This window comes from Abramis brama (genome assembly GCF_963993115.1).
Source record: "Abramis brama genome assembly, chromosome: 13".
Taxonomy (NCBI): Eukaryota; Metazoa; Chordata; class Actinopteri; order Cypriniformes; family Leuciscidae; genus Abramis; species Abramis brama.
This window is the reverse complement of record NC_139975.1, coordinates 7,133,665-7,159,564: the sequence shown is the minus strand read 5'-3', so window position 1 is coordinate 7,159,564 and position 25,900 is coordinate 7,133,665. Positions and strand designations below refer to the sequence as shown.

The following is a 25,900-nucleotide window of genomic DNA, read 5'->3' as shown; positions in this document are numbered from 1 at the left end:
TTTGCTTTTGCTATTGCACAGGGCTAATGAGGAAGAACATTTTCAGTCGAATTTGTTTGAATATACACATATTTTAACCTTTGTTTTTAGTTATCAATTTGTTTATAGGTCACAAAATAGCATCTGTGAAACATCTATATCAGTGGTTCCCAACTGGTGGGGCATGACCAAATATTACATCACGGGTCTGTTCTGATCATAGTCATGGTCACCAAGGAAAAGTAATGCATATTGCAAACAATAAAGTGCAACTAACCATATAACTGTGTATGTTATAATAGGAAAATAAATAGAAAAAGGAGGAAAACCTGTGTATTTTGTTTTAGTGTTCAAAGTTATTTGTTGCAGTATTTATTTGTCAGCCTGTTGAAATGAGGATAAACGTGGTTTATGCTGACCACAATGTTTTGTGCATTTCAATTATTGGCATTTAGAAACTAAACAAACTGTAAAAATCATAAATTATCATGAATAAATATACAGTAGTGGCCAAAAGTAATGTCCGGAGGAGATATATTTGTTTTTAATGACCTTACAAATTTGATTAAACCATCAAAATATGAGGAAAATATGTTATATATTTTTTAAATATGTGGTAAGAACAAAACACTAAACTTGGTTAAGATATTTGTCTGAAAAAAAAGGATAACTACAGCTATAAGTTTTATTGTACTATGCAAAAAATAAATAAAAAATGCATAGAAAAACAAAAAGCTTACAGGAAAAAGCATAATATAATAACAAACTTAATATTTTATTGTTTCTGTCTTTGTTCATAATTTGTTTGTATGACAGCCTGGCCGCACAATTTGGCATGTTTCATTGTTATAAATATGCAATATGCTTATAAGATCTTTAATATATTTTAATTAAATTTGAATAAAGGGTGAAGATGCCAATTTTCCTCGGCCAGACATCACTTTTGGCCACTGCTGTACGAATATTAAAAATTACATTGTTTGATTTCAAGGACATTTTTGTTCACCTTTGTGCATAAAAACCTATATTGGGTCTCGTAATCTGGGTCATGAAGCAAATTCAGTTGAGAACTGCTGATCTAAATGACATATATACAGGGTTTGAAATTAACTTTTTCACTCACCGGCCAATTTGGTTAAAAAAAAAAAAAACACACATCACACACACATATATCTATATATATAATAAAATTTTGGATTTCATACATTCATCTCTTATTAAAAAAAAATCCTGTCATCCAGCATCTCCTCCCTTCCTCTTTCATCCTCATAATTTTCACCAAAATTTGTTTTAGGTGGACAGATCAATACAGTACAAAGAACATCAAAAAAATGTAGGATATTGGAAAATAACAATGTGTTTTCTGTTAACCAAACGCTTTTTAATCTCCACTATTGATTCAATGCAAATGAACAAGCGTGCCGTTATTTGTTGCCTAGTGACGTGTGTGTTCAAGTAAGCCAGATATGAGCAGATTCTGTACAATACACTGTATTTAATATATCATGATGTCTCACGAGTTCAGTATTTGCGCTAAATCTGCACAGTATCAGATTTTTCCCTAATTTTGCTCACACAAACTTCCCCAGCAAAGCGAGTAAACATAATATCGCGCCAAATTGGCTAGTGATTTGACGGCATTACCCGCCACATTTGATTTTTACCCTGCATATATATATACAGTACCAGTCAAAAGTTTGGAAACAGTACTATTTTTAATGTTTTTGAAAGAAGTCTCTTATGCTCATCAAGCCTGCAGTTAAAAAAACAAAAAACTAAAAAAAACAGTAATATTATGAAATATTATTACAATTTAAAATAATGGTTCTCTTTTTTAATATACTTTAAAATGTAATTTATTTTTGTGATGCAAAGCTGAATTTTCATCAGCAAGTACTCCAGTCTTTGGTGTCTTATGATCCTTCAGAAATCATTCTAATATGATGATTTGATACTCAGTTATTATCAATGATGGAAACAGTTGTGCTGTTTAATATATTTTTTTGGAAAACTTTTTTCAGGATTCATTGATGAGTAAAACGTTAACAGCATTTATTCATAAAAACAGCATTTATTCAAAATAAAAACATTTCTAACAATATAAATCGTTACCATCACCCTTTATCAATTTAACGCATCCTTGTTGAATTAAAGTACTAATTTCTTAAAAAAAAAATAGTTATTGTTCCCAAACTTTTGAACGGTAGTGTATATTGTTACAAAAGATTTCTATTCTAAATAAATACAGTTCTTTTTATTCATCCTGAAAAAAGTATCTCAGGTTATAAAAAAAATATTAAGCAGCACAACTGTTTCCAACATTGATCATAAATCAGCATATTAGAATGATTTCTGAAGGATCATAAGACACCAAAGACTGGAGTACTTGCTAATGAAAATTCAGCTTTGCATCACAAAAATAAATTACATTTTAAAGTATATTAAAAAAGAGAACCATTATTTTAAATTGTAATAATATTTCATAATATTACTGTTTTTTTTTTGTTTTGTTTTTTTTTAACTGCAGGCTTGATGAGCATAAGAGACTTCTTTCAAAAACATTAAAAATAGTAGTGTTTCCAAACTTTTGACTGGTACTGTATATATATAACATTTTTGCGTATACCACGGAACTACTCAGTGCATATTTGTTTTGCCAGCCAAAACCAATAATTTGAATTGAAAGCTAATTTAATCTTATTTTTTTTCTGTGTCTACAGAAATGTCGCTATGAGACGTACGTCAGCCTCCTGCAGGCCAAGTTCAACGTGGGAAGTGACGACTTGGATAAGATTGAAGCTAGTCTGTTCAGCGGGGAGGGGAAAGAAGGTTACCTGCGCAAAACTCAGTCCAGCCCCTCAATCAGCCAAGGTCAGGGGGTCAACGGACGGGCCGCTCATAAAAACGCCCCAGAGCACAATAGCTGAAGAGCCTTTTCTGACCCCTGAACTCATGCGACACACTCACGTCTGACCCCGACTGCAGTGGGTTCAGATACGTGAGACGGACTCGTTTCGTGAACGGAGAGAAATACAAACGTAGCATTATAATATCCTTATCATTTCAATGTACAGTAAATTTATTATGACCATTATATGTATTATTAGTATTATTACTACAACAATAAACATAGTTAATAATGCTATGAACATTATTATTTGCCAAATACAAAAAATGAGGAGACCAAGACTGTATAAGTGGGAAGAAACGACAACACTGCATATAATGTCAAGAGAAAGTGAACTGCGGCATCACAAATGCGTTTTGGAAGATGAACTGATGAACTGTGACATGCAGCCATGTTGTGAAGTCATTTAGAAGTTTATTTAGATTTCCTTTAGATTAAAGGGACAGTTCACTCACCCCCATTGTTCCAAACCTGTATGATTTTCTTTCTTTTGTGCCAAGATGTTTTGAAGAATGTTGGGGTCCAGACAACATCAGACCCCATTTATTTTCAACATATCTGAGACATTTTCAATATATCATCTTTTGTGTTACGCAGAAGAAAGAATGTCATACACATTTGGAATGACATGAAGGTGAGAGTTTCATTTTTGGGTGAACTGTCCTTTTAAGAACCATGTTATAAAGACAAAAAAGACATCCCAAAGGAGCAATGTGATGGTTTGAGAATTTAAATGTAAAGTGTGTCATTTTTTCCAATGTTAAAGTCGGAAATATTGACTGAAGGAAATATTTCCCCAAAATAAGTTTGACAAGCCTGAAAATAGTTCAACCAATAGCATCAGTTTGACTGGGAGTGTTCTGAACATCTGTTTGAAAAGTGGCGCAGAAATGACACACTTCACCTTTAAATAATTCATGACATCACTTAGCAGTGTTTGACACTCTTTATGACATCACAATGTGTATATCCCAAGGCTGTGTGCGGTAATGGTCTGGTTTAGATGTAGCATTTGATGTACTCGTGAGACGTTCACAGTATCGGCCTCATGAAGTAGCCAGTTTAAGGGCTTTGCCGCACGCCGAGGTGCATGTAAAGATTCATGTGGGCTGTCTGTAGTGTTATACAACTACCCCCTTGTAATTATTTATTATGTTATATTTATGAATTCTCCTTTCGGAGCCAATATAGCGGACTACGGGAAAACGGATTAGTTTAACCCGCACCATTGTTTTTTTTAACTCTTTTAACTGAGGAGCTGATGGTTGATAATGGATCCATGGATATAATGGATGTTGAAAAATGCAGTGTCTTAACACGGAACAGGGTATGGGACAATGTAATTATATGCGCACAAGCGAGGAAAGTTGAGTCTGAGTATGCAAAAGAGTGAAGAAGAGGAAAAACTTTTCGGACTGAAAGCGCCACCCTCATTTTCTCTATTCAACGGACCACAAAGCCTCTATGTGTCTCTATGTGCCTGCAGAAAATTCAACCTGGACTGATTATTGAGCAGCAGGACTGCAAACAACACACCACGAACCTCCCGGCCTCTTCCTCCGAATCACTGTAGTCAACCCAAACGTCTCAACCCTGGAAAAGTGTCACTTTTGAAGAAGATAGTTGTTCATGAGCCATCAAATAGGACTCTGAAACTCAACGGTACAAAACTTTGATCAAGTGCAAGTAGATTTTTATAGTCCTGTTGTAAAGCATGAGGACATTGAAAGTGAGAGAATGAGCTTTTGGCTCTTTTATGCTTTATGGATGTTGGAATGACGTAAGAGCTGCAATTTTATACATTCTTAGTAATGGCTTTCGTAAAAGGACCTCTATAGCCTACTTTTCGCTTTGGCTGTTGTGCTAACATGATTTTCCCGTTTAGGGTAGAACTCAACGCTGTTGTAATAAAAGATTGTGATGATTATTTCACCATCTCCGCCTGCGTGGAAGGAATCTGTGTGTTTCATGTCATTTAAAGAATTATTTCTGCCACACAGGTTAGTAGGAGTGTTTCATTAATCATTTCTTATAAAACAACAGTGAAAACAATATTTCATCTCATATCTAATGTCTTTATTCTAATCCAAAGTCATGATAATTTTCTTGGCAAATTCTATTACATATTACTATCAACCAAGTCTACGGCAAAAAACTCTTCAAGTCAACATGAAAAGTTAACCCATTTTATTTCCACTTGGTGCTGTTGGTCGAAAAGGAAAATAGTTTTAGAGGAACTACTGCACTAAAGAATCACCCAAAATAAGACAAGGAGTAAGTGTTATTTAAGTAAATAGGGTTCATTTTGATTTCATGTTGATTTTTCAGGTTAAAATGCCAGTGAAACTTAGAGTGCTGAAGGAATGGGTCCTAAAGTTCACATTTTTGCACCCCCAGTTCCATCGTCCAAAGTCAATGGGGTTTTTTAATGGTATTTTGGTTAAAGGGATAGTTCACCCAAAAATGAAAGTTCTATCATTAATTACTCACCTTCATTTCGTTCCAAACCTGTAAGACTTTCGTTCATCTTCGGAACACAAATGAAGATATTTTTGCCTAAATCTGAGAGCTTTCTGTCCCTCCACTGACAGCTGCACAACTGACACTTAAATGCTTCAAAAAGTTCATAGAGATCGTAAAACTAATCCATATGAATTGAGCGGTTTAGTCAAAATTTTCTGAAAAGACACGATCGCTTGAACAGATTGAATTTAGACTTTTATTCACATATAAACATTCATCAGCCAACATCAATCGAACCTATTGCAGAAGCTCAAACGTGCTGCGTAACAGGAGAATAAACCTCATTGGTTCTCGCACGTCAAGTGAACATGCTTGAGCTTCTGCTTACCACAACTAATGTGTGAGTTGATCAATGTTTATATGTGAATAAAAACAAAATTCAATCTGCTCATCATATAAAGCAATCGTGTTTCTTCAGAGAATTTGGACTAAACCTCTCAATTCATATGGATTAGTTTTACGATCTCTATGAACTTTTTGAAGAATTTAAGTATCAGTTGTGCAGCTGTCAATGGAGGGACAGAAAACTCTCAAAACACAAATTCATTTGTGTTCCGAAGATGAACGAACGTCTTACAGGTTTGGAACGAAATAAAGGTGAGTATAATTAATGATAGAACTTTCATTTTTGGGTGAACTATCCCTTTAAATGCCTCAAATAAGCTCTGTGGTTTACACAATATACATATTTTTATGTTTTATTCTACTACATAAAATACATCAGTAATACCCCATTCATGATTTTTTTTAAAAACTTTTGCATGTCTTGAAAAAGGTTTTTAATATATATTCATATATATTTGTTCATATATGAAGATGATCTTAAAGAATGCAATTTCAGAAATTTCTGGGTGTAGACTTGCATTTTTATTCTTTCTAACTTTTCTTTCTTTCTGACTAATCTATCAATCTTTCTTTCTTTCTTTCTTTCTTTCTTTCTTTCTTTCTTTCTTTCTTTCTTTCTTTCTTTCTTTCTTTCTTTCTTTCTTTCTGCCTAATCTTTCTTTCTTTCTTTTCTTTCTTACCTATCTATCTTTCTTTCTAACTATTCTTTTTTCGTTCTTTTTTCGAACTAATCTTTCTTTCTTTTTACTTTCTTTCCTTTCTTTCTCTTTCTTTCTTTCTTTCTTTCTTTCTTTCTTTCTTTCTTTCTTTCTTTCTTTCTATATAATCTTTGTTTTGTTTTCTCTTTCTTTCTTTCTTACTAATCTTTCTTTCTTTCTTTCTACCCAATCTTTTTTTCTTTTTTCTTTCTTTCAAACTAATCTTTCTTTCTTTCTTTCTACCCAATCTTTTTTTCTTTTTTCTTTCTTTCAAACTAATCTTTCTTTCTTTCTTTCTACCCAATCTTTTTTTCTTTTTTCTTTCTTTCAAACTAATCTTTCTTTCTTTCTAACCAATCTATCTATCTGTCTGATGGACTGTATTGCCTTCAAACTTTCTGGCTAGGCTTTTTCAAGCCAACTTAAAGTTTGCCAACAAACTTTTTTTTATCTAGTTCTAATATGGAATTGTATTGGAATGGTAAAGAATGTTGGTACGTGACAGGAGGGCCTCCACTCAAGGATAAAATATGATGAACAAGTCTAAGAACGTTCCACATATGGTTGAAATACCATCACTGGCCTAGAAAGATAACATTCTGGGAGTCAAGACTATAAAGGAGAAAGGATGCCCTCCCTTCACTGTCACGCTCTGTGTCACTCTGTGTGACTGTACGACTGCTGGCCTTTTCTTGCAAGAAAATAAACCTCATCAAAGACTATTGGAAATGTTTGTCTCAAATTCATTGAATGAATTTTGTTTGCCACCACACCTCCCTGAAGGTTCTTGAGGCGACGGTGAAGCGACTCAAATTTGGCCTTACTCGTAGCCGAGCCTCCCTCATAGTCATACCATACCATCCTCCTTCTTATCCCTCCTCGATCTCTTCCTTCATGTCTTTCTGGATCCATTGTTCCAAAACTCAATAAACTGATTTGGGCCCTTTTATCTATCTATTGAAGGATCTGATTGATGTGTGATAAATATTTACTCTTAGTGTTTCTTAGTTTCCACTAATTGTGTGCTAACTGAGCTGAAGCTGTGCTGACTTGAGTGAACAATATTTAATGCTAGTGCTTTCTAAATGACAACGTGGTCTAGGCAATGAGAAATGAAGGGATTTGTGTGTAGAGTTTTGCAGTAAATCTGACTCATGTGTCAAAACAGGGAATAGTTTTTATAGTTTAGGGAAATGGGTGTGCTTTTTGATAAATGGCATTATGGTTTTGAAATTTTAGTTCAAAAGCCTGGTTATAGTGTTTAAGCAATCGAGAAAAACTGTAATATGAAACTTTTATGTATAAATGTTACTGCAGGTTTTTGGAAATCTGCAAGAATATTAAAATGTTATTTCATGTATTACAATTGAATAATAATAAAAAAAGTTAAACAGTTGTCTTTGTTTCTTTTTATAGTTATTTACTAGTTTTTACTACTGAGACCTGTTGAAATACATTAATTTGTACAGTTTTACAATAAATAGTAAAAGTGGACAACAAATTACAGTAAATTTCACAGTGTAAAGTAATATAATTATTTTGTATTAAAATATATTACTGGAGAAAAGACCATAACATTATTGTGTTTTACAGTAAAAAATATACTATACTGTAAATAAATCAAGTTTATGCAAGTTAAATGGTACTGCAAGTTAAATGGTACTGTGAATATGAATACAGTATTTTTACTGTAAGTTTAATTTACAGTAAGTTACTGGCAAAACAGCTGCCAGTAAGTTACTGTAATTTGTACAGGATTTTTTTTACAGTGTAGGCTTTGCTGGTGGCAACGGACTGTAGCTGAGAGTACTTGACGTCGTAGTTGTCCTCCTCCTCCTTAGGTGGGCAGGAGCTACACAGTATAACTCCTCCCAGGATCAGCAGTGCAGCTGCACCCCATCCAATATAGAGAGAAGCTCCCATCTCCCTTATTTGGGCATCTGTGAGCAAGGGGTTGTAGAAATCCCTGATGAAGGTGTTAGCTGACCAACAGACGGGGACCAGAACCAGCACTCCAGCGACGATGAACATTACACCACTAGCAATAGTCACTTTCACCTTTGTGCTTTCACTCTTGACAAAGCTGGTACATTTTCCACCAGCAGTTCCCAGGATGATCCCAAAGACGCACACAATGATGGCAATGACCACAAGTACCTGAGCAGCCTGCAAGTCTTGAGGTAAGACATAGAGGGAGTCGTAGATTTTGCACTGCATTTGTCCTGTGCTTTGTGTCACACAGTTCATCCACAAGCCTTCCCAGATTTTCTGTTCAGGCACAATATTGCCTCCAATGAATGCTGTCACCTTCCACATAGGAAGGGCACAAATCACAACAGTTCCGATGAAACCAATAATTCCTAGGGACATGCCCAGGATCTTTCGACACATACACACCATATTTTCTCGTTTGCTCGGTTTCGTTGGCTTGAAAGTGTTCGCTCCTCTCTTTATCAGAGAAATGACTTCTGTTCCCTTCAGAGTTTTAAGATTTTCTCAGATGAAGGGAGGAGTCCGAGTTGGATGGGCCTGAAACCAGGTTAAGGTAAATTTTCAAGCCTGACCAGATTCCTCAGAAGGGAATGTTAATACTGTGGCTAGTTTCGATGAGATGCGCAACGGCAAGGAACTGAACAATGGCCATGTCACGAATACAAATGAGCCAAGTAAAAATAGAGCTAAGTGTTTTGATGGCCGGATGAATTAAAGGCTTTTTGACATTATATTTTGGTTAGCTTTCTTTTCTTACTACTGTTAAAAATGAAACCAATGCTACACTGTCCATATGCATTTATTTTCTGTTTCATGGCAGAATCCCTGGTACTTTCCAAGTAGAATTCACAATACGATTACATCAATGCTTTTCCAAAAATGAAAGGGGCATTTTAATCATATTTTCTCATTTCTAACTGGTATCTTCTCTCGTGGACAGGAAGTACACAGAATGATCCCTCCAAACAGAAGACACGCTGAGGTGCCCCAGCCAATGTACATGCATGCCCCAAGCTCCCTCTTTTGTGTCGCGATTGTGAGAACATTCTGGAAATCTGAGATGGTGGCAGCTGCAGACCAGCAGACTGGTATAAGACAGGCGACTCCAGCTACAATGTAGAGGATGCAACCCAGGATCAGAACTTTAGCCTCGGAGGACTCTTTTTTCAGACAGCTACTGCACTGGCCACCCACAAACGCCAGTATCATTCCAATGGCGCCGATCACTATTGCGATGATGATCAGCGCACGTGCCGCTTGCAAGTCCTGGGTCAGACTCATTATTGAGCACCAATGTACGAAGTGACACGCCACAATGGGATGCCATAACAGATACATATACCAACAAAACCAATGAAGCACAGAGTCTGGCCAGAAACTTCTTTAGCAGTCCTTCCCTTGGTGTTGTCACAATCAAAAGCAGCTGTTGGTCTGGTCGTAGTCCATGAGTGTCTGAGAAACAAGCAGGAAGTGATGGCCTGTTTGACACAGATCCTCATTTGGGAGGAGTCTTGTAGAGCTGTCTTAATCCTGCTGAACAAGATTCCAAAGCAAGATTCTTAAAATATGCAGCCATTCCGTGAAGACGCATTCAGATCTGCTTTTGGTACAGTAGATGTTTTCAAAACCATTTCAGTCTTGTCTCTCTTGTGTCAAAGATAAGTCAAAGATTCTCTCAGATGAGTGGAAATTAATTACAAATGAACAAATAGTGTTTAACACAAGATTTTCAATTAAATGTATATTTGAAAGAGGTGAAATGCTGTAAAAACTGTATATTATTACAGTATTACATTCAGTAGCATAAATGAGCTACTTTTTAAAAAAATGTGTCTTGAGCTAAAGCAGTGTTTTACAGACAAGGTAACCGCCAGTTTTTGGAATGTTTACACTTTATTTTGGGCTACAAAGTTATAGCACAAGACTTATTTTAAGTGCCTTCTAAAGGATCTTAACAGAGTGTCTATACTTTTAGACCCATTAGTATTTACAGAAGATTCCAAGCCTTGCAGTTATGCAGTTACAACTGTTTCAAAGAGCAATGACACTCCAACGAATGTGAAACATGAAAATATTGTATATTAAAGAGGCCAGTGCATACATCCATATGCTAGTTACACAGAGCCAAGAGAGAAATATTCTGACGTTTTGATGATTAGCCTTCAGAATTAGCCATCAGGTTTATTTTTTAGAGAAAACATTGTGAAAGTATATTGGAAGTGTGCTGTTGCCCAAGAGTTTTTAAACTTGTATGAACTAGTGAGATATGCCTTAATTAATACCATCACAGTCTGAAGACTTGGGATTCAATGTTAGTTATTGATGCTAGTACATTATGACAAAAATACGTAATACACAAGACAAATTACAGAACAATACAAAAGGTATTATTGTAAGCATTTTGTATATTCCCATCCATAAAAGCTGTAATACATACATTTAAGCATTTGGCCAACACTTTTATCCAAAGGGACTTGCTAAGATGCATGAATGCATTTAAAGTATACATTTTAGCAGTTCAAACATTCCCAGATGATCAAAGCCATGATGTTTCTAGCGCTTTTCTCTACTGTTTCTGCTACTGGAATACCAACATATAAAAGAAAATCATTTTACAGAATGATCTCTTTTCAGAAGATATCCATTGATAGGGAGGTAGAAAATGTTACATTATTAAATGTAAATAAAAGTAATTCTACAGATGAATTGTTGACATACAGTAATTAGATCTGCAGTTACTAGAGTGCTTTTTAAGGCCAGTCATATGGGTTCTGCATCTCAGACAAATTCTCTTGTTGAACTGGACCTCACAGCGGAGAACTTGGGGTTGTAGATGCGTTCTTGCTTTGGCGGGCAGCTCCAACAAAGTATTCCTCCTCCCAGTAAGAGCAACCCAGCAGATCCCCAGCCGATATACAGAGCTGCACCCAACTCTTTCCGCTGGGCCTCCACCATCAACGGATTATAGAAGTCCTGTATGATTGTAGTTGCTGACCATGAAACTGGGATCAGACAAAGAAGTCCAGAGACCATGAAGAAAATCCCTGCAATGATGCACACCTTTGCTTTAGACCCTGGGTCCTCAATACAGTTGGTGCACTTCCCACCAGCCATAGAAATGATGATTCCAAAGAGTCCGGTCAAAATGGAGATGATGATCATGGCCCGGCCGGCATGAAGGTCAGAACTGAGTGCCAGCATGGAGTCATAGATTTTACACTACATTTGTCCAGTGCTCTGCACTACACAGTTCATCCACATGCCCTCCCAGATGGTCTGTGCTGTAACAATGTTGGCTCCAATAAATGCAGACACCCTCCACTGGGGCAAAGCACACACGATAATGACCCCCAACCAACCCAGCATGGCTGTGACCATGCCCATAATCTGAAGTCCTTGGGAGACCATGTTTTTAAGTCGCAGGCCTGCCTTTACAGTGATAAAGTAGCCAAAAGTGTGCAAACCAGACATGTTTGCTCTTTATAGGAAAAGCGTGAAAAGGCGGAGTTTGGTTGTCCTGAGTTGATGATTTCTGGAGAGCCCCTATGATTTCTCATACACTTGAGGTCCTTCAAGGTCAGTTAAAAAAATAACTTTTCAAAATGACCTTGCACTGACATAAAAAGCTACTGTGAAAAGATATGGCCTTTAGATGGGTGATTATGGTTAGAAATATTTAATGTTTTCTTCACCATTTTTATGATATAGGTAGATGATACAACAAACAAAATTGCAAGAAATTATACAAAAATGCACGCTAACCATAAATTCCCTTACCCTAACCCTAAACCTAACCATGACTGTAACAGGGAAAAACTTTTTTAAATGATTTATGTACATGATAATAACTGCACTCTAAAAATGCAGGGTTGTTTCAACCTATGGTTTCAACCCATGTTTGGGTCAAATATGGACAAACCCAACCGTTGGGTTTAAAAATTTTATCAAAAAATGTAAATGGTTGGGTTTGTCTGTATTTGACCCAAACATGGTTTGAAACAACCCAGCATTTTTTAGAGTGTGGATATCCCACCAAGGATGCCATAACTATTTGGATATGTTGAAACAATATTTTTGATTTTTTTTGTATCTGTTCCAGGTTACAGGAGACTGGGGTTAGTTGCAATAACCTTTACTACATTTACTTCTCAGGGTAGGTTTATTTTTGAAAGTCAGTTTTCTGTGTAGACATTCAATAGCTTAACGGCTACAAAACGCTATTCAACATTTCCATTTTTCCATTTTGTTAATTTCCAGACAAAATTATATCATTCTTAAAACTTCTGGAACTTCATTACAGTAAAAACACTTCTATAAGCTGAAACTTATACAGTATATATTTTGATATTTAATCAGACATTTATACAATTAATTATTTGTCATACAGTTTTTTTTTAAATTGCTTAGACACTAAAAGTCTCCTAAACTACAAACACATCACGTGCTTTACACTCAGGTTGCAACTGTAAAACAAACTTTTTGCAAAACTCTAAACACAGTTCTCTACGTTAGACACACATTCAAAAACTAACAGCTCTTTTGTTTAATTTGGGAAACACTGCGATTTAAATTGTACAATCATTTCCCAATTACCTACACCCAATTATCATGTGTGAAAACACTTATACATAAATTGTTCACTTATAATTCAAAACTCAGTGTTTTGAGAAGGAGAGAAAATATTTACCCCCTTGCATCTCTGTTTAGAGTGTAAATATATATGTATATGTATGTCACGTTTTGGGTTTTGTTTCTTGTTCTTGTCATGTGATTCCCTGTTTGTCATGTGATCCTGCCATGTGTCTTGTCATTGGTTAAAAAATAATTTAAAAAAACATCACTAAACTTACTTAAAGTCAACATGAAAAGATAACCCATTTTATTTCCACCTGGTGATGTTGGTTGAAAAGGAAAATAGTTTTAGAGGAACTACTGCACTAAAGAATCACCCAAAATAAGACAAGGAGTAAGTGTTATTAAAGTAAATAGGGTTCATTTTGATTTCATGTTGACTTTTCAGGTTAAAATGCCAGTGAAACTTGAAACTTGAGTGCTGAAGGAATGGGTCCTAAAACTTACAAACAAGTTCACATTTTTGCATCTCCGGTTCCATCGTCCCAAGGTCAGTGGGGTTTTTGAATGGTATTTTGGTTAAAGGGATAGTTCATTTAAAAATTTAAATTCTGTCATTAATTACTCAGCCTCATGTTGTTCCAAACTCGTAAGACTTTCGTTCATCTTCGGAACACAAATGAAGATATTTTTAATGAAATCTGAGAGTTTTCTGTCCCTCCATTGACAGCTGCACAACTGACACTTAAATGCTTCAAAAAGTTCATAAAGAGATTGTAAAACTAATCCATATGAATTGAGCGATTTAGTCAAAATTTTCTGAAAAGACACGATCGCTTTATATGATGAACAGATTTAATATAGGCTTTTCATCAGCCAACATAAACAGAAGCTCAATCTAACCTCTTGCAGAAGCTCAAACGTGCTGCGTAACAGGAGAATAAACCTCATTGGTTCTCGCACGTCAAGTGAACATGCTTGAGCTTCTGCTTACCACAACTAATGTGTGAGTTGATCAATGTTTATATGTGAATAAAAACAAAATTCAATCTGCTCATCATATAAAGCAATCGTGTTCAGAAAATTTGGACTAAACCGCTTAATTCATATGGATTAGTTTTACGATCTCTATGAACTTTTTGAAGCATTTAAGTATCAGTTGTGCAGCTGTCAATGGAGGGACAGAAAACTCTCAGATTTCATCAAAAAGATCTTCATTTGTGTTCCGAAGATGAACGAACGTCTTACAGGTTTGGAATGAAATGAAGGTGAGTAATTAATGATAGAACTTTCATTTTTGGGTGAACTATCCCATTAAATGCCTCAAACTAGATGTACCGCATGGCGGTACAAAATATGACCGCCGCTCAGGCCTGCACTGGCTTTCCACAAAAAGAAATGACGTGGAGCAATTTGGCTGTATTGCGTGTTTATGTATATACCTAAAAAAAGTAGTAGTATGTGCATGTCTGTGTGTGTGTGTGTGTATGTGTGTGTGTTTGTGTATGTGTGTGTCTGTGTGTGTGTGTGTCTGTGCGTGTATGTATGCGTGCGTACATGTGTGTGCGCGTGTGTGTTTGTGTCTGTGCATGTGGATTTGTATGTGTGTGTGTGTGGGTGTGTGTCTGTGCGTGTGGATGTCAGTGTGTGTGCATGCTTGCGTTTGTTTGTATTCCTGCATGTGTGTGTGTGACAGTTAGGGTTGCCAACTTCAGAAAAGGAAAATGCGGGACAATCGTGGTTATTTATAGGAAAATGAGGGACACTCAAAATATTTGTACTGTATCACACAGTGTACGTCATTTCAGTGTCTGCAGTTAAGTTTGTGTTTAAAAGGTTATCAGACATAAACACATTTGTATTGCTTAACCTATTTATGTATTTAATTCTAAAAATAATTTTAATGTCATACATGAAAAAAGTCACATTACAAACAAACCATAGTTCAAAATAACAGCATTTATCTAAAATAGAAAGCTTTTTTAACATTATACACTAGGCTTACAGTTCAAAAGTTTGGGGTTAGTAAGATTATTTTTTGGGAAAAAAAATAAAGAAAGTAATTGCCTACTTTTATTCAGCAAGGATGCATTACATTAATCAAAAGTGACAGTTAAGATAATGTTACAAAAGCTTTCTATGTACTTTCTAAAAGCTTTAAAACATTAATAATAATCAGAAATGATTATAATAATATTAAAATTATATGCAGATTATAATGATTATAAAAATAATATTTTGAGCATATTATTCCCTCAGGTAGATTACATGTTTTCTTGCGTGGCTGGATGTTAGACTCATGAACAATAATCACGTTGTTTGCATTCGCCAAAATTGATTAGCCGAAATCAAAACGTGGACAGTGAAAGGAAATTACCGTTAGCGCGAGACGAGTCCGGCTTGAAGCGGAAGCGACCAGACGGCAGAGGATGTTCGCAAATCAAACAATGATTTGTCTCAAAACAGTGATTAAAAAAAGCTGTGATTGGATGATGACAGGTGTCGGTGATCATTCTCAAGTGCCGTGGTCAGCACTGCTGCTGTTGCTGTTGTATCAGTCAGTGGTTTATCAGCTTGTCAAAAAACGGGACACGGGAGGTCACGCAAGGGACAAATAAATTAGGCCCAAAATGCGGGACGTCCCGCCTAATTCGGGACAGTTGGCAACCTTAGTGACATACCAGCAACCCTTCGCTCAACACCACCATCTACAGGCCGATGAGTGTACAGTCACTAAATGTGCACATAAATGAATTTATTTTATACCCCCCCATGGATGAAATTCTACGAAACTTAGCATACCCCCAGAGGATGTCAAGTTAATCATACACATGAAATATGGTGCAGTTCTGAACATCTCAACTGAAGATAGGGGCGATTAAAGCAGAATAATATTGCATTTTCATTTTTTATGGGAGGGGCGCAAATCACAAATGAGTGATTATGGGCTAGGTTGATGTGGGCCCTTAAGAGCAACATACCATAAAAATTTCTTCATCCTCGGTGCCACGGTTCAGGTAGTTATTTAGGAAAAACTGCATTTTTTGGGTTTGGGGGGGCCCACCGCGGGGGGGGAGTGGCCCCCGGGGACCAAACGAAATTTTTCCGTAAAAGTCTAGTGGGGCTACATGCCCACCAAATTTCATGTTCCCCGGTGTTTCGGTGTCCCTGGTATCGTTGACGAAAAATTCAGTAGATGACGGAAAAAAAAACAAAAAAAACTTTGACAATCCCTATATGACCGCCGCTAGCGTAGCTAGCTATATAAGCTCTGTGGTTTACACAATATACATTCTACCACATAAAATACATCAGTAATAGTGGTTGCTAACAAGTGGCATAGTATGACTACAGAGGTTGTCTTGGACATTAAATGTCATCACACCGAACAGGAAATATATTCGCTAATCGCTTTTACAGACTCGTTACGAACTATAACTCAAACTTTCCTATTTGTAAATTTTAATTAAAGATTGAGAGTTGTCAGAAACATGGTGTAGTTCGTTTATAGGCAAACTTAAGCTATTCAGGCTACAAAACGCATACAATTTTGTTCATATATGAAGATGATCTTAAAGATTGCAATTTCAGAAATTTCTGGGTGTAGACTTGCATTTTTATATAGTTTACTAATCATATTCCAAGTACATTGTCTGCAATAGTGCATGTCTATTAGCTTTGGGGTCACCTGGAAGCTAGATGCTAAACAGCTAATTTGACCCCACCTGACTAGCATTATCTTATCACAGTTCTCTGTTGCGACACAAATAACAAATAGAAAGATTGTCTGAAGTTCCTGTTTAATTTAGAGGTGTACAAAGTAAAGTAGGTTATATTAAAGCAATTGACGTTTTCAAATAACACATTTTCTTGGGTTTCTTGTTCCGTATTTGCTTTAACCAATTCAAGAGATACAGTAGTTCACCCAAAAATTGTCATCATTTACTCAACCTGTATGACTTTTTTTTTCCTGTGGATCACAATTAAAGATATTTTTAAAGTCAGTGGGGTCCAAAATCAACAATGGATGATGGCAGAATTGCCATCAATTTTGGGTAATTTAAGCCACTGGAACTGAGCTGATCTGGATGTTAGAATTCAAAGACACGAAAACCAATCGCTGCCAGGGAGGAATGGATGATTTATTGCAATTAGTCATTTTCAGACACAAAGGCTTTCCAACTCAAGAACAACATACGTACCTGTACAAAAACACACTTGTTACCAAGAAACGTAAATCTGAATAAAATCGTGAGAACACGCAAACAGCAAAGGGAACAAACGGAGGATGCAGAGGAGGAGGATGGTTGTGGCGATGATGAAGAGTAGAACACGGTGGATTTCTAAGCCAATTTAAGCACCATATTCATGTTATAGGAAAGGCAGAACAGAATACCTTAGAATGGGTACACATGAGAATAATCATCACAGTATTTTTTCATTAGACATTTTAACCAACTAAAGAAAATAACAGTTGGTGCACTACTTAGTCATCATGCAATTTACTTTAGTAAACCTTCTGTAACACAGACAAAATAGACTTCAATATGTAGAAGAACTTCATAGATTTCTGCCAAACAGCAATTGTCACAAAGCCTGGAAAGTAATTATAGAATCTTTGAATGTGAGGTCACCTATCAAAAATAATATGCTGATTTTTTTTAATTTTCTTTATATATTTAAAGTGCAAGTATTTTATCCATTTGATTCAATGCTTTCTGTAAGTATAAAATACAAAGGAAAAAAAAAAAAAACAGCAATATGCTTTTTCCTATATATATTTCCTGTGCATATAGGAATACATATATAGGAACCATATGCATATTTATATATTTAATTCTATATATTTATATATATATATATATGCTATCTTTTTTTAATAAAGAGGCGCATCATATGTAACAAACCATATATACACACACATCACAGGTCATATATATATTTTTAAGTACAACACATTTGATAGGGAATAAAAAGGAAATGGTTGGTTGGATATGTGAATACCCTCCTTGTGCATTGACCCTCGATGCAGGACCCATCCCAGACAGTCTGCTTAATACGCAAAACGCTCACAGTTACATGCTAAGCAGGTCGAAGCCTTGAGCTTTTGAGACCGAAGGACCGTGAAGTATGAGAACTAACCCAAGTTCGTGACTGGCCGTGGTTTAAGATGGAAGGGGAACCGTATAATCGCACACGCACACACACACACACTTTCATAAGATTAACACGTAGATCAAGTTAAAAGGTCTTCGCATATTGGAAACTGCAGATACGCGAGGGCTTTCAGCAGTATGTGCAGTTCACAAATCCACATTCCACTCATTAAGGTCAGGTGACGTTAGGATCGGCACCACTAATGGGGGAATAGACTAAAATAGAGTCAGAGTACCATCTTGTTTTTTTTTGTCCCCACAGCCTGTTGTGCATCAAACCAATACTGGTCTTTGCTGGTGGAGAGATCGAACACTATCAGACGAACGTTACGAGAAATTCTTGGCTGAACGCTGCCACCTGGACAGGATTGAGCCATTTAGTACCCAATAGCACCTTCACGTTTGACTTTAAACATGTGCTCATTCCATCGAGGGCATCATCTGAGAGCAAAAGCTTCTTTCCGAGGGCGCGTTTTTTTTTTGCAGATTTACATTGTTTTGCTCTAGAAAACATCCTTCGATGTTACTTCCAGTTTCGATTTCTTTAGATTTCGCACTGTGGCACACATCGGACAGTTTTCGTAATCGGTTCCGGGCAGTGATAGGAAAAAAGATTTGCTTACCGGTCTCAGAGGAAAAGAAATATAACAGTGTACAAATAGACTTGAAATAGCCAGGACAAAAGAAGCATGCCGTTTCAGATTCAGTCTTAAAGAGATGCGAGGGCATATCGAGCAAGACAAAGTGCCTATGTATGCTTTAATATTGTGCAGTGGTAAACAAGAGACCAAACGCACCACAAGAATCATGTCAGCCTTGATCCCCTATAGACTTCCTCATGTGCTTAGCACAAAACGGGCCTTTAGCATGGGGGTCTGTGGCTAGAAACCCCTAAACTGTCTGTAGGCTGGTGGCTTTACTAGATACAAGAACCTCGTTTTTACAAAACCCCACATATCCCAGTAATTGTGATGTCTGAGTTTGACAGCAACAGGCTTTTCACCACACGTCTCAGCAATAGTAGTGAGTTGGCTTATGTCAAGAGGGTTTGAGGAAAAAAAGGTCTTTATCTTAAACAACTTTCTTCAGATATTTGATCAAATAAATAGTTATGAATATCTCTGAATGAAGCATTGAGCATTTAACATTGGCTAAAAAAATAAAATAAAAAAATACTAGAAACCGAGTATTAAACTACTCCAACCACCGAGAAGCTTAGGTGACTACAACAATATTTTGAGGTCACACAAAAGGGATCACGCCTGATTGGCCGAGAGCAAATTTGCCGCCATATGCGCAGGTGCGTCCAGACGGTCCATGTTTGTGGTGACCGGTTAGGTTACTAGTATAAACCCTAAACTTTGACTTGGGCAGTCAAAAAGGTTAGTTTAATACGCCGAGAGATGTTTCGATTAGAGCAAGCCTCATGCGTACAATTTATTTATTTTTTTGTCATTGAAGGGGACGAGTATCCACACACACAGAATGACGATGTCATGCAAGATTCAATCCCCTCGCAAAATCCTATCCCCCTCGGACCCCAAGAGGTAGCCATCTGTAATGCCTGTTCAAAAACATGACATTATCATCTAGACACTCAAAATAGTCAATTGGATTAGAAGATTAGCTTCACAAAGATTACAGCAAATGTTTAACATGACTATTTATAGCTTCAGTTTCATAATATGTGTGTGTGAAAATTTGAAAAGACATTGTTATATTTAAAGCTACACTGTGTAGGATTTACTCCCATCTAGCGGTGAAATTGTATATGACTACCAACTGAATATTACTTTCTAGCCCCTCCCATTCCTAGGGCGTTTTAACTCCTATGGTGGCCGTATTATTTCAAATCTGCCGGCAATTGCGAGTAATCTCCCCCTCGCATTCGTCACGGTGCCACTGAGTGTCAAAACGCGAAAGGCGAAACTTGAATTTCCAGGTATGTCCCTCTTTGTCTATTGTATTTTCAAGATGGATGCGCAACATGGCTTCCGCCATTCGAGCGACTCGCTCATATGTATTCTAAATGGCAGATTATAAACTTACGAGAATACTTAATTAGTTGGTTGAAGTGATTACTCATTAATGAGAACGTATAATTTTGAAAGAACAAAGTGTTTTTTGCTAAAAATCAACTTAAAATATTACACAGTGTAGCTTTAAATAGTTAGCTCAACATCATAAAGTGATTTTTAGGATTTCTAATCAGGCATTGAAAAGAGTACTCATTTATAATGTCTTTTAGTCAATAGATTTGCTTTGGGGGTTCAAAGGGGGGCCTGAACCTACAGGGGGGACTGAAGTTTGCGCAACACCGCCATTGGCACGCAGCCTACAATATATTGCACACGATACTGAAGTGTTAGCACTGTAACTTTAATGAGAAAAGTAAAATCTCAAGGTGCGATGTGACGAGGTTGACAACAAACGAATTCAGCAACTGATAAGTAAGACCGGCAGAAGAAAATCCCACGAACGGGGATATTAGCACCATACAAAAAAATCATACAGGCTACTGCCTCGGCCGTAAGTCTACTAATATAGGCCTACATTAGCATAACGCTGGGCTGTAGCAAGAAACATTTCACAACCTTATAACGCTGTTTTTTTTGTTTGTTTTTTTACGCAGCTTTTTTTTTTTTTTTTACCTGTTATTTTTTTCATTATCATTTTTTTTTTTTTACAAGGAGCAGACCCCCACCGCCTTTAGGTGACTACTGCTGTATTCACATCGTGTCGGAATTACTGCGCATTTCTGACAAATCCAGTTTGCGTCTTTGTCATAATTTGGAAATTTTGCCATCGATGACAAAACCGCACATGGATCGATTTTGGCATTGAGCGCTGCCATGAAAACGACTTGTAGAATTTAAGTAATTACGAGACGACGTGAACGTAGCACGTCCATGTTTACGTCAGCGCTGTTTATGACATCATCGTTCTTTTCCCGGCAACGTGGAGGGCCGAGAGCCCCGTGAGCCTCTTTCTTTGATTGGCTTGTCGAAGAAGTCATCGAAGAAGCACCACGAGTGGTACAGCAACAATGCCGTTGTGACCCCGAACGACAAAGAAAGACAAACAGCGATCAGAAAGAAAATGATCGGACACGTAAAGCATGTAAACGTGTGGAGAATATAAGGCACCAGAGTTGTTTTTTGACGTTGTAGAGGATGCTCCGCGCAGGTATTATCGCAAGTCACACTAGTGGACAACTTCTGTTTGAGTACCCCCCCCCCTCCCACCCCATCCCAAAAAACAAAACAAAGAAAAATTCCCACAGAAAACGTGGGCAGTTTCATAAGGATCTAAGTACATCTGATTCACAAAATCATAGTTTGTATATCTAAGTTAGCACTTCAATGAAACCATCTGCCCAAATGTCAGTGGGCATGGTGCAACAGGGTTCGTATTTAACAGGAACAAACGTCTACCGGTCGTTTTAGCAATGCCTTCGCTGTGCGGCTACCGAAGAACACATTGCATGACACGTGCAAACAATCTCTTGCTTTGTGTACAGAGTTAAAAGGCAAATGAGCAAACAACAACTAGATTTCCTCATATGCATTTGAAGGTGCACTCATTCATATTTTGTTATATTATTCTGCAAATGAAAGTGACCTATAAGATTGAGTCTATGTAGATAATTTGGTCGGTCATGTGATCTCAGCATGGTGGCCCCCATGATGACAATCAGCGTAAAACGTTTAAATGATGGAAAAATGACTGAGTGCACCTTTTAAGTCGAACCAGAAGGGGTGACGTCCATTTATGTAAATTGAATATTCCAACAGAGTGCGTGTAGAAATATACACAGCACTCCCTAATCTTTGCACCTTCACTTCTGATGTTCGTTTGCATGTTGAACCTTTGGTTCAAAATGGTTCCTAAAGAATAGCTTTTGTGCTGGAAGTCAAAAGTAAGCACTAATAATTCATATATTTCTTCCTCTTTGTCAATTTGCACCATTGGAAATAGTTACACTGCAAAAAAAAAAAAAGAAGAAAAAGAAAATCCATCTTGTTTTCCAGTAAAATACAGCCTTAAAAACAAATTTACTTGACAAGCAGAACTGTACAAATCAAGTTACGAGTGGGGTCAGTTGCTCTAATACGCAACAAGTTACAGTTACGTCACTCACTTTGCATCTCTCCTTAAAACCCCCAGTGTGCATGCTGAATATCAGCAGCATTTTCATGTCATGTCATCAGGTTTTACACATGAAACAGACACATCTATCAAGTTGGCAACACGATTGACAGGTGTCAGTTCTCAAGTGTTTAGAAAGCAACGACCCCACTCATGTGTCAACTATCATACAGGACACATTTTTATAGAAAGGGTAATTTTACAATGGATTAGGTATATTCTTTTGTTTCCAGTAATGACATTCTTTGCTGTGTGTCATGAGTGGTTTGAATAAAATTGTGCACACTGCTGGCTGGGTTTTACTTAAAACATATATATATATATATATATATATATATATATATATATATATATATAAAGATGGATAGATAGATAGATAAAATGTACTGGAAAACAAGAGGATTTCGCAGTGCATTAGAGCTTGGATGTGTCACACACGTGGGTAAAGCGGGATATACACACACTCCTGCACCATCCTGGACACGGTTCATACATGTTGTCGATAGCAGCGTCTTACTGTTAAATGGTGGGTAAGTGGGTAACTTCCGGTGATGAGTGAAGAGATGCAACTGTTTGAGTCTGTGAGGGTTGTGTGTGTGTGTGTCGAGCGATCCCATATTACAGTAACGTCTGATTATCATGTCATTCGTTCTGTGCACATACATACATATATATATATATATATATATATATATATGATATGCATTAGTCCTCGTCCCCGTCGTCCCCTTGCAGGCCCTCCGGTAGCATGTCGCGCGCCCTCCGCTCCCGGCTCCGCTCCTGGATCTTCTTCATCTCATCCGCGTACTTGCAGAAGGTCGCGCCGAATTTGGACCACACTTTGCAGGGTACGGTGATGGAGTTGCGATAGGTGGGCTTCACCTCGCTTACCCGCATAAAGACGCCGTACTTGTTGGATCCTACGTCGAAGAAAAAGCGCTTGTTGTCCACTGTCAACGACGTGCCCTCGGGCAGCTCCGCGGGGTCCTCGTCCACGCCGAAGTCATCGATGAGTTTGGCCAGCGCGTCGCGGAACTCGATGAGTCCCTGGGCCGGAAGAGCGATAGTCTGGCCTTGCGAGGTTCCCAAGCCGGGCCCGCGATTGACGGTCTGGCGGATCCGGAGAAACCGCCCCCTCTGGTTCTCCTTCAGATCCATGTAGTACTTTCGATTCTCCCGCACCAGGAACTCGCTCTTAAGCGCCCTCCTGGGCTCGTCCTGCACAATCTCGGGGTTGCTGGGGCCCAGCTGGGCGTAGTGCTCGATGAAGTCTCCCAGGTAGTCGCGGAACTCCACGGCGACGGACATGGAAAGAGTCAGGCGGCTCTTGTTTCCTCCGGCCCCGACCTCCGCAATCTTCAGAAAGCGGCCTTTGGCGTTCTGCTTCACGTCCAGATAGAAGCGTTTGTTTTGAATGTCCACCCGCTTCGAGGCGAGCTCCTCCGTGTCGTGCTGGAGCCGCGATGCGGCGCCCGGTTGCATCGGACCGGCGCCGGGGCCTGTGGCGAATCCACCGTGCTCACTTCCACTGTCTCTGTCCGCCATGATGCAGCCTCCCCGCGTACCTTCTCTCTCTCTCTCTCTCTCTCTCTCTCGCTCTCTCTCTCGCTCTCACACACACACACACACACACACACTCTCTCTCGTTCCCTCAGCCCTGCTGCTGCAAACGCGACTGCTGCTGAGCGACCCCCGAACTCTCGCGAGATCTGCTGCCAGAGACGCTTGCTGAAGGAGGAGACGACAACCTGCGCGTCCGTTGGACGAAGCGTAACGGTCAGCTTGGATCAGGTAAGCAACAAACACAACATTTAGCAACAAGGGAAAAAACAACCATAAAAAGTCTTCGAAGATTTTTACAATAAATGAAATTCTGAAATGGACTAGTTATATTATAAGTATTACACCATAGAAGAGTTTTAGAGTTCTTTAATTCAAATATAGTCTATATCAAGGTCTTTCTTGAAAATAATATTACTCACGAATGTGACAATGATCTATTTTTAAAGATTCATCAAAAACAAAACCTGTAAAACCTTGTAAGACAATCACATATTAGACCTGGCGTCTTTGGCATGAAGTGTTTTACAACATTCGGTAAACATTTGTGGATACATTCATGTAGCCTTTAAATATACCTGGCTTTCATCTAATGGTCTTCTTTTATAGGCTGCAACTTTTTCTTAATAGCAGACTCTAATGTTGGAAACTGATGTCGAAGATTAGAGTCGAGGCTGTCAGTTTATTTTGTGTCAGGATGTTTCTTCAGAAAAAAAGCAGTTTGTTCAGCGTAGGCTACTGAAGCATCAACTTCCCCATTGACTTTCACTCAAACAGAATGGGCTCTTACGTTTCGCATCTTTTAGCTCATCTTGAAGTCTCCATCTCGTAGAGGGGCTCTATTTCTGCAGTCCGTGAGATTCTTCAGATCAGGAATGTGTTAGTAAAAGTCATATCAGCGTTAAGATTGCGCACAGAGCAATAAACTTCTTCATTAAGTAATTTGGAAGGGTTTTTTTTCTGTTTGTTTATCATCAGATGTAGATAATCTGTCATATTATCGTCTGCGTTCGTTTAATAAGTATGTGTGCGAGAGAGATAAAGACAGAGGGACTCAAAAGAATAGGCTAATAATAAATAATTAATAATAATCAGCATGTTGGTGTTTTATTGCTGTTAGATACATCATGCATTTTTATTTTTTATTTTTTTGTGTATTTTGTTGCATTATTAGTAGGCCATGTAATGCATAATTAATTATTATAATAATATGACCATTCAAAATACAGTTTTAAACAAATACATTTTAAGATTACATAATCACAGGGAAAATGACAGGACTTAGAAATAGTAATGATATGGAATCATAGGCACAGCTATACCGTTCAGCACCACGGACAGCGACCGTGGGCTTTATGAATGAGTGAATGAGTTCTCAGGTTGTTGCTCATTAATGCTTCTAGGGTAAGTGTAGAAAATGAGAAGGAATGTATCTTTCATTTACTTTAGACAAGGAATAACAGAAAAATCTAGTTGAAAACACATGTGACGTGTTTTCATAAAAGTAAAATTGTGTTGTATTCATGTCAGTGGCATACATTTTAAAATCGTTTATTCCACTTTTATTTTATAAATAGCATTGTTTTCAAACATATTATACAAGGTTATATGATGACGGTCCTCTATGTTTTATGGTTTTCTTGTCCCATAAAAATAATGAATTCTGAAAGTTTGGCAGACAACATTTTTCAAATAGCCTATAAATATTATTCTTTAAAAAAATGATTGACTTAATTTTTTTAATTTCCATATATTACAATTTCTGGACAGTTATTTTTACCTCTTTTTTTTTTTTGGAAAAGGCTCGTTTTGTTCAGCTCAAGTAGTTCTTTATTTTAAAGGAATAGTTCACCCAAAAATTAAAATGATCCCATAATTTACTCCCTCTCAAGCCATCCTAGAAGTTTATGACTTTCTTCTTTCAGACGAACACTAACACAATCAGAGATATATTAAAAAATATCCTGGCTCTTTCCAGCTTTATAATGGGAGTGAATAGAGTCTAAGATTTTGAAGCC

General features: G+C 37.5%; 3 protein-coding genes and 1 pseudogene across 7 annotated transcripts in view; 1 reads left to right on the top strand and 3 right to left on the bottom strand.

The window, feature by feature from the left end:
- The window catches only part of psd2 (pleckstrin and Sec7 domain containing 2), a 59,476-nt gene extending 54,596 nt beyond the window's left edge, over nt 1-4,880 (top strand). For all 4 annotated transcript variants that reach the window (XM_084133945.1, XM_084133948.1, XM_084133946.1 and 1 more), the window contains one exon: nt 2,700-4,880. In XM_084133945.1, coding sequence (XP_083990071.1) covers nt 2,700-2,906 — 207 coding nt within the window. In that variant the 3' untranslated portion in view covers nt 2,907-4,880. The remainder of the gene's footprint in view (nt 1-2,699) is intronic.
- Nucleotides 4,881-7,871: 2,991 nt separating this feature from the next.
- Nucleotides 7,872-8,906, bottom strand: LOC311095320 (claudin-4-like). The gene has a single exon (XM_084133790.1). It carries the CDS (start codon nt 8,851-8,853, stop codon nt 8,191-8,193), a length of 663 nt encoding a protein of 220 aa, XP_083989916.1. The 5' UTR covers nt 8,854-8,906; the 3' UTR covers nt 7,872-8,190.
- A 2,317-nt stretch (nt 8,907-11,223) lies between these two features.
- LOC311095321 (claudin-4-like) lies at nt 11,224-11,853 on the bottom strand (annotated as a pseudogene). Its single transcript has one exon. The product of its transcript is annotated as a claudin-4-like (transcript).
- Nucleotides 11,854-22,895: 11,042 nt separating this feature from the next.
- On the bottom strand, nt 22,896-23,989 carry purab (purine-rich element binding protein Ab). Its single transcript, XM_084133241.1, has one exon. The coding sequence runs from the start codon at nt 23,865-23,867 to the stop codon at nt 23,028-23,030; it is 840 nt and encodes a 279-aa protein (XP_083989367.1). The 5' UTR covers nt 23,868-23,989; the 3' UTR covers nt 22,896-23,027.
- Nucleotides 23,990-25,900: the final 1,911 nt, after the last annotated feature.

Bases quoted from the DNA above. Each gene is read 5' to 3' on its own strand.
- LOC311095320 (XM_084133790.1), bottom strand. From the start codon at position 8,853: ATGGTGTGTATGTGTCGAAAGATCCTGGGCATGTCCCTAGGAATTATT.
- purab (XM_084133241.1), bottom strand. From the start codon at position 23,867: ATGGCGGACAGAGACAGTGGAAGTGAGCACGGTGGATTCGCCACAGGC.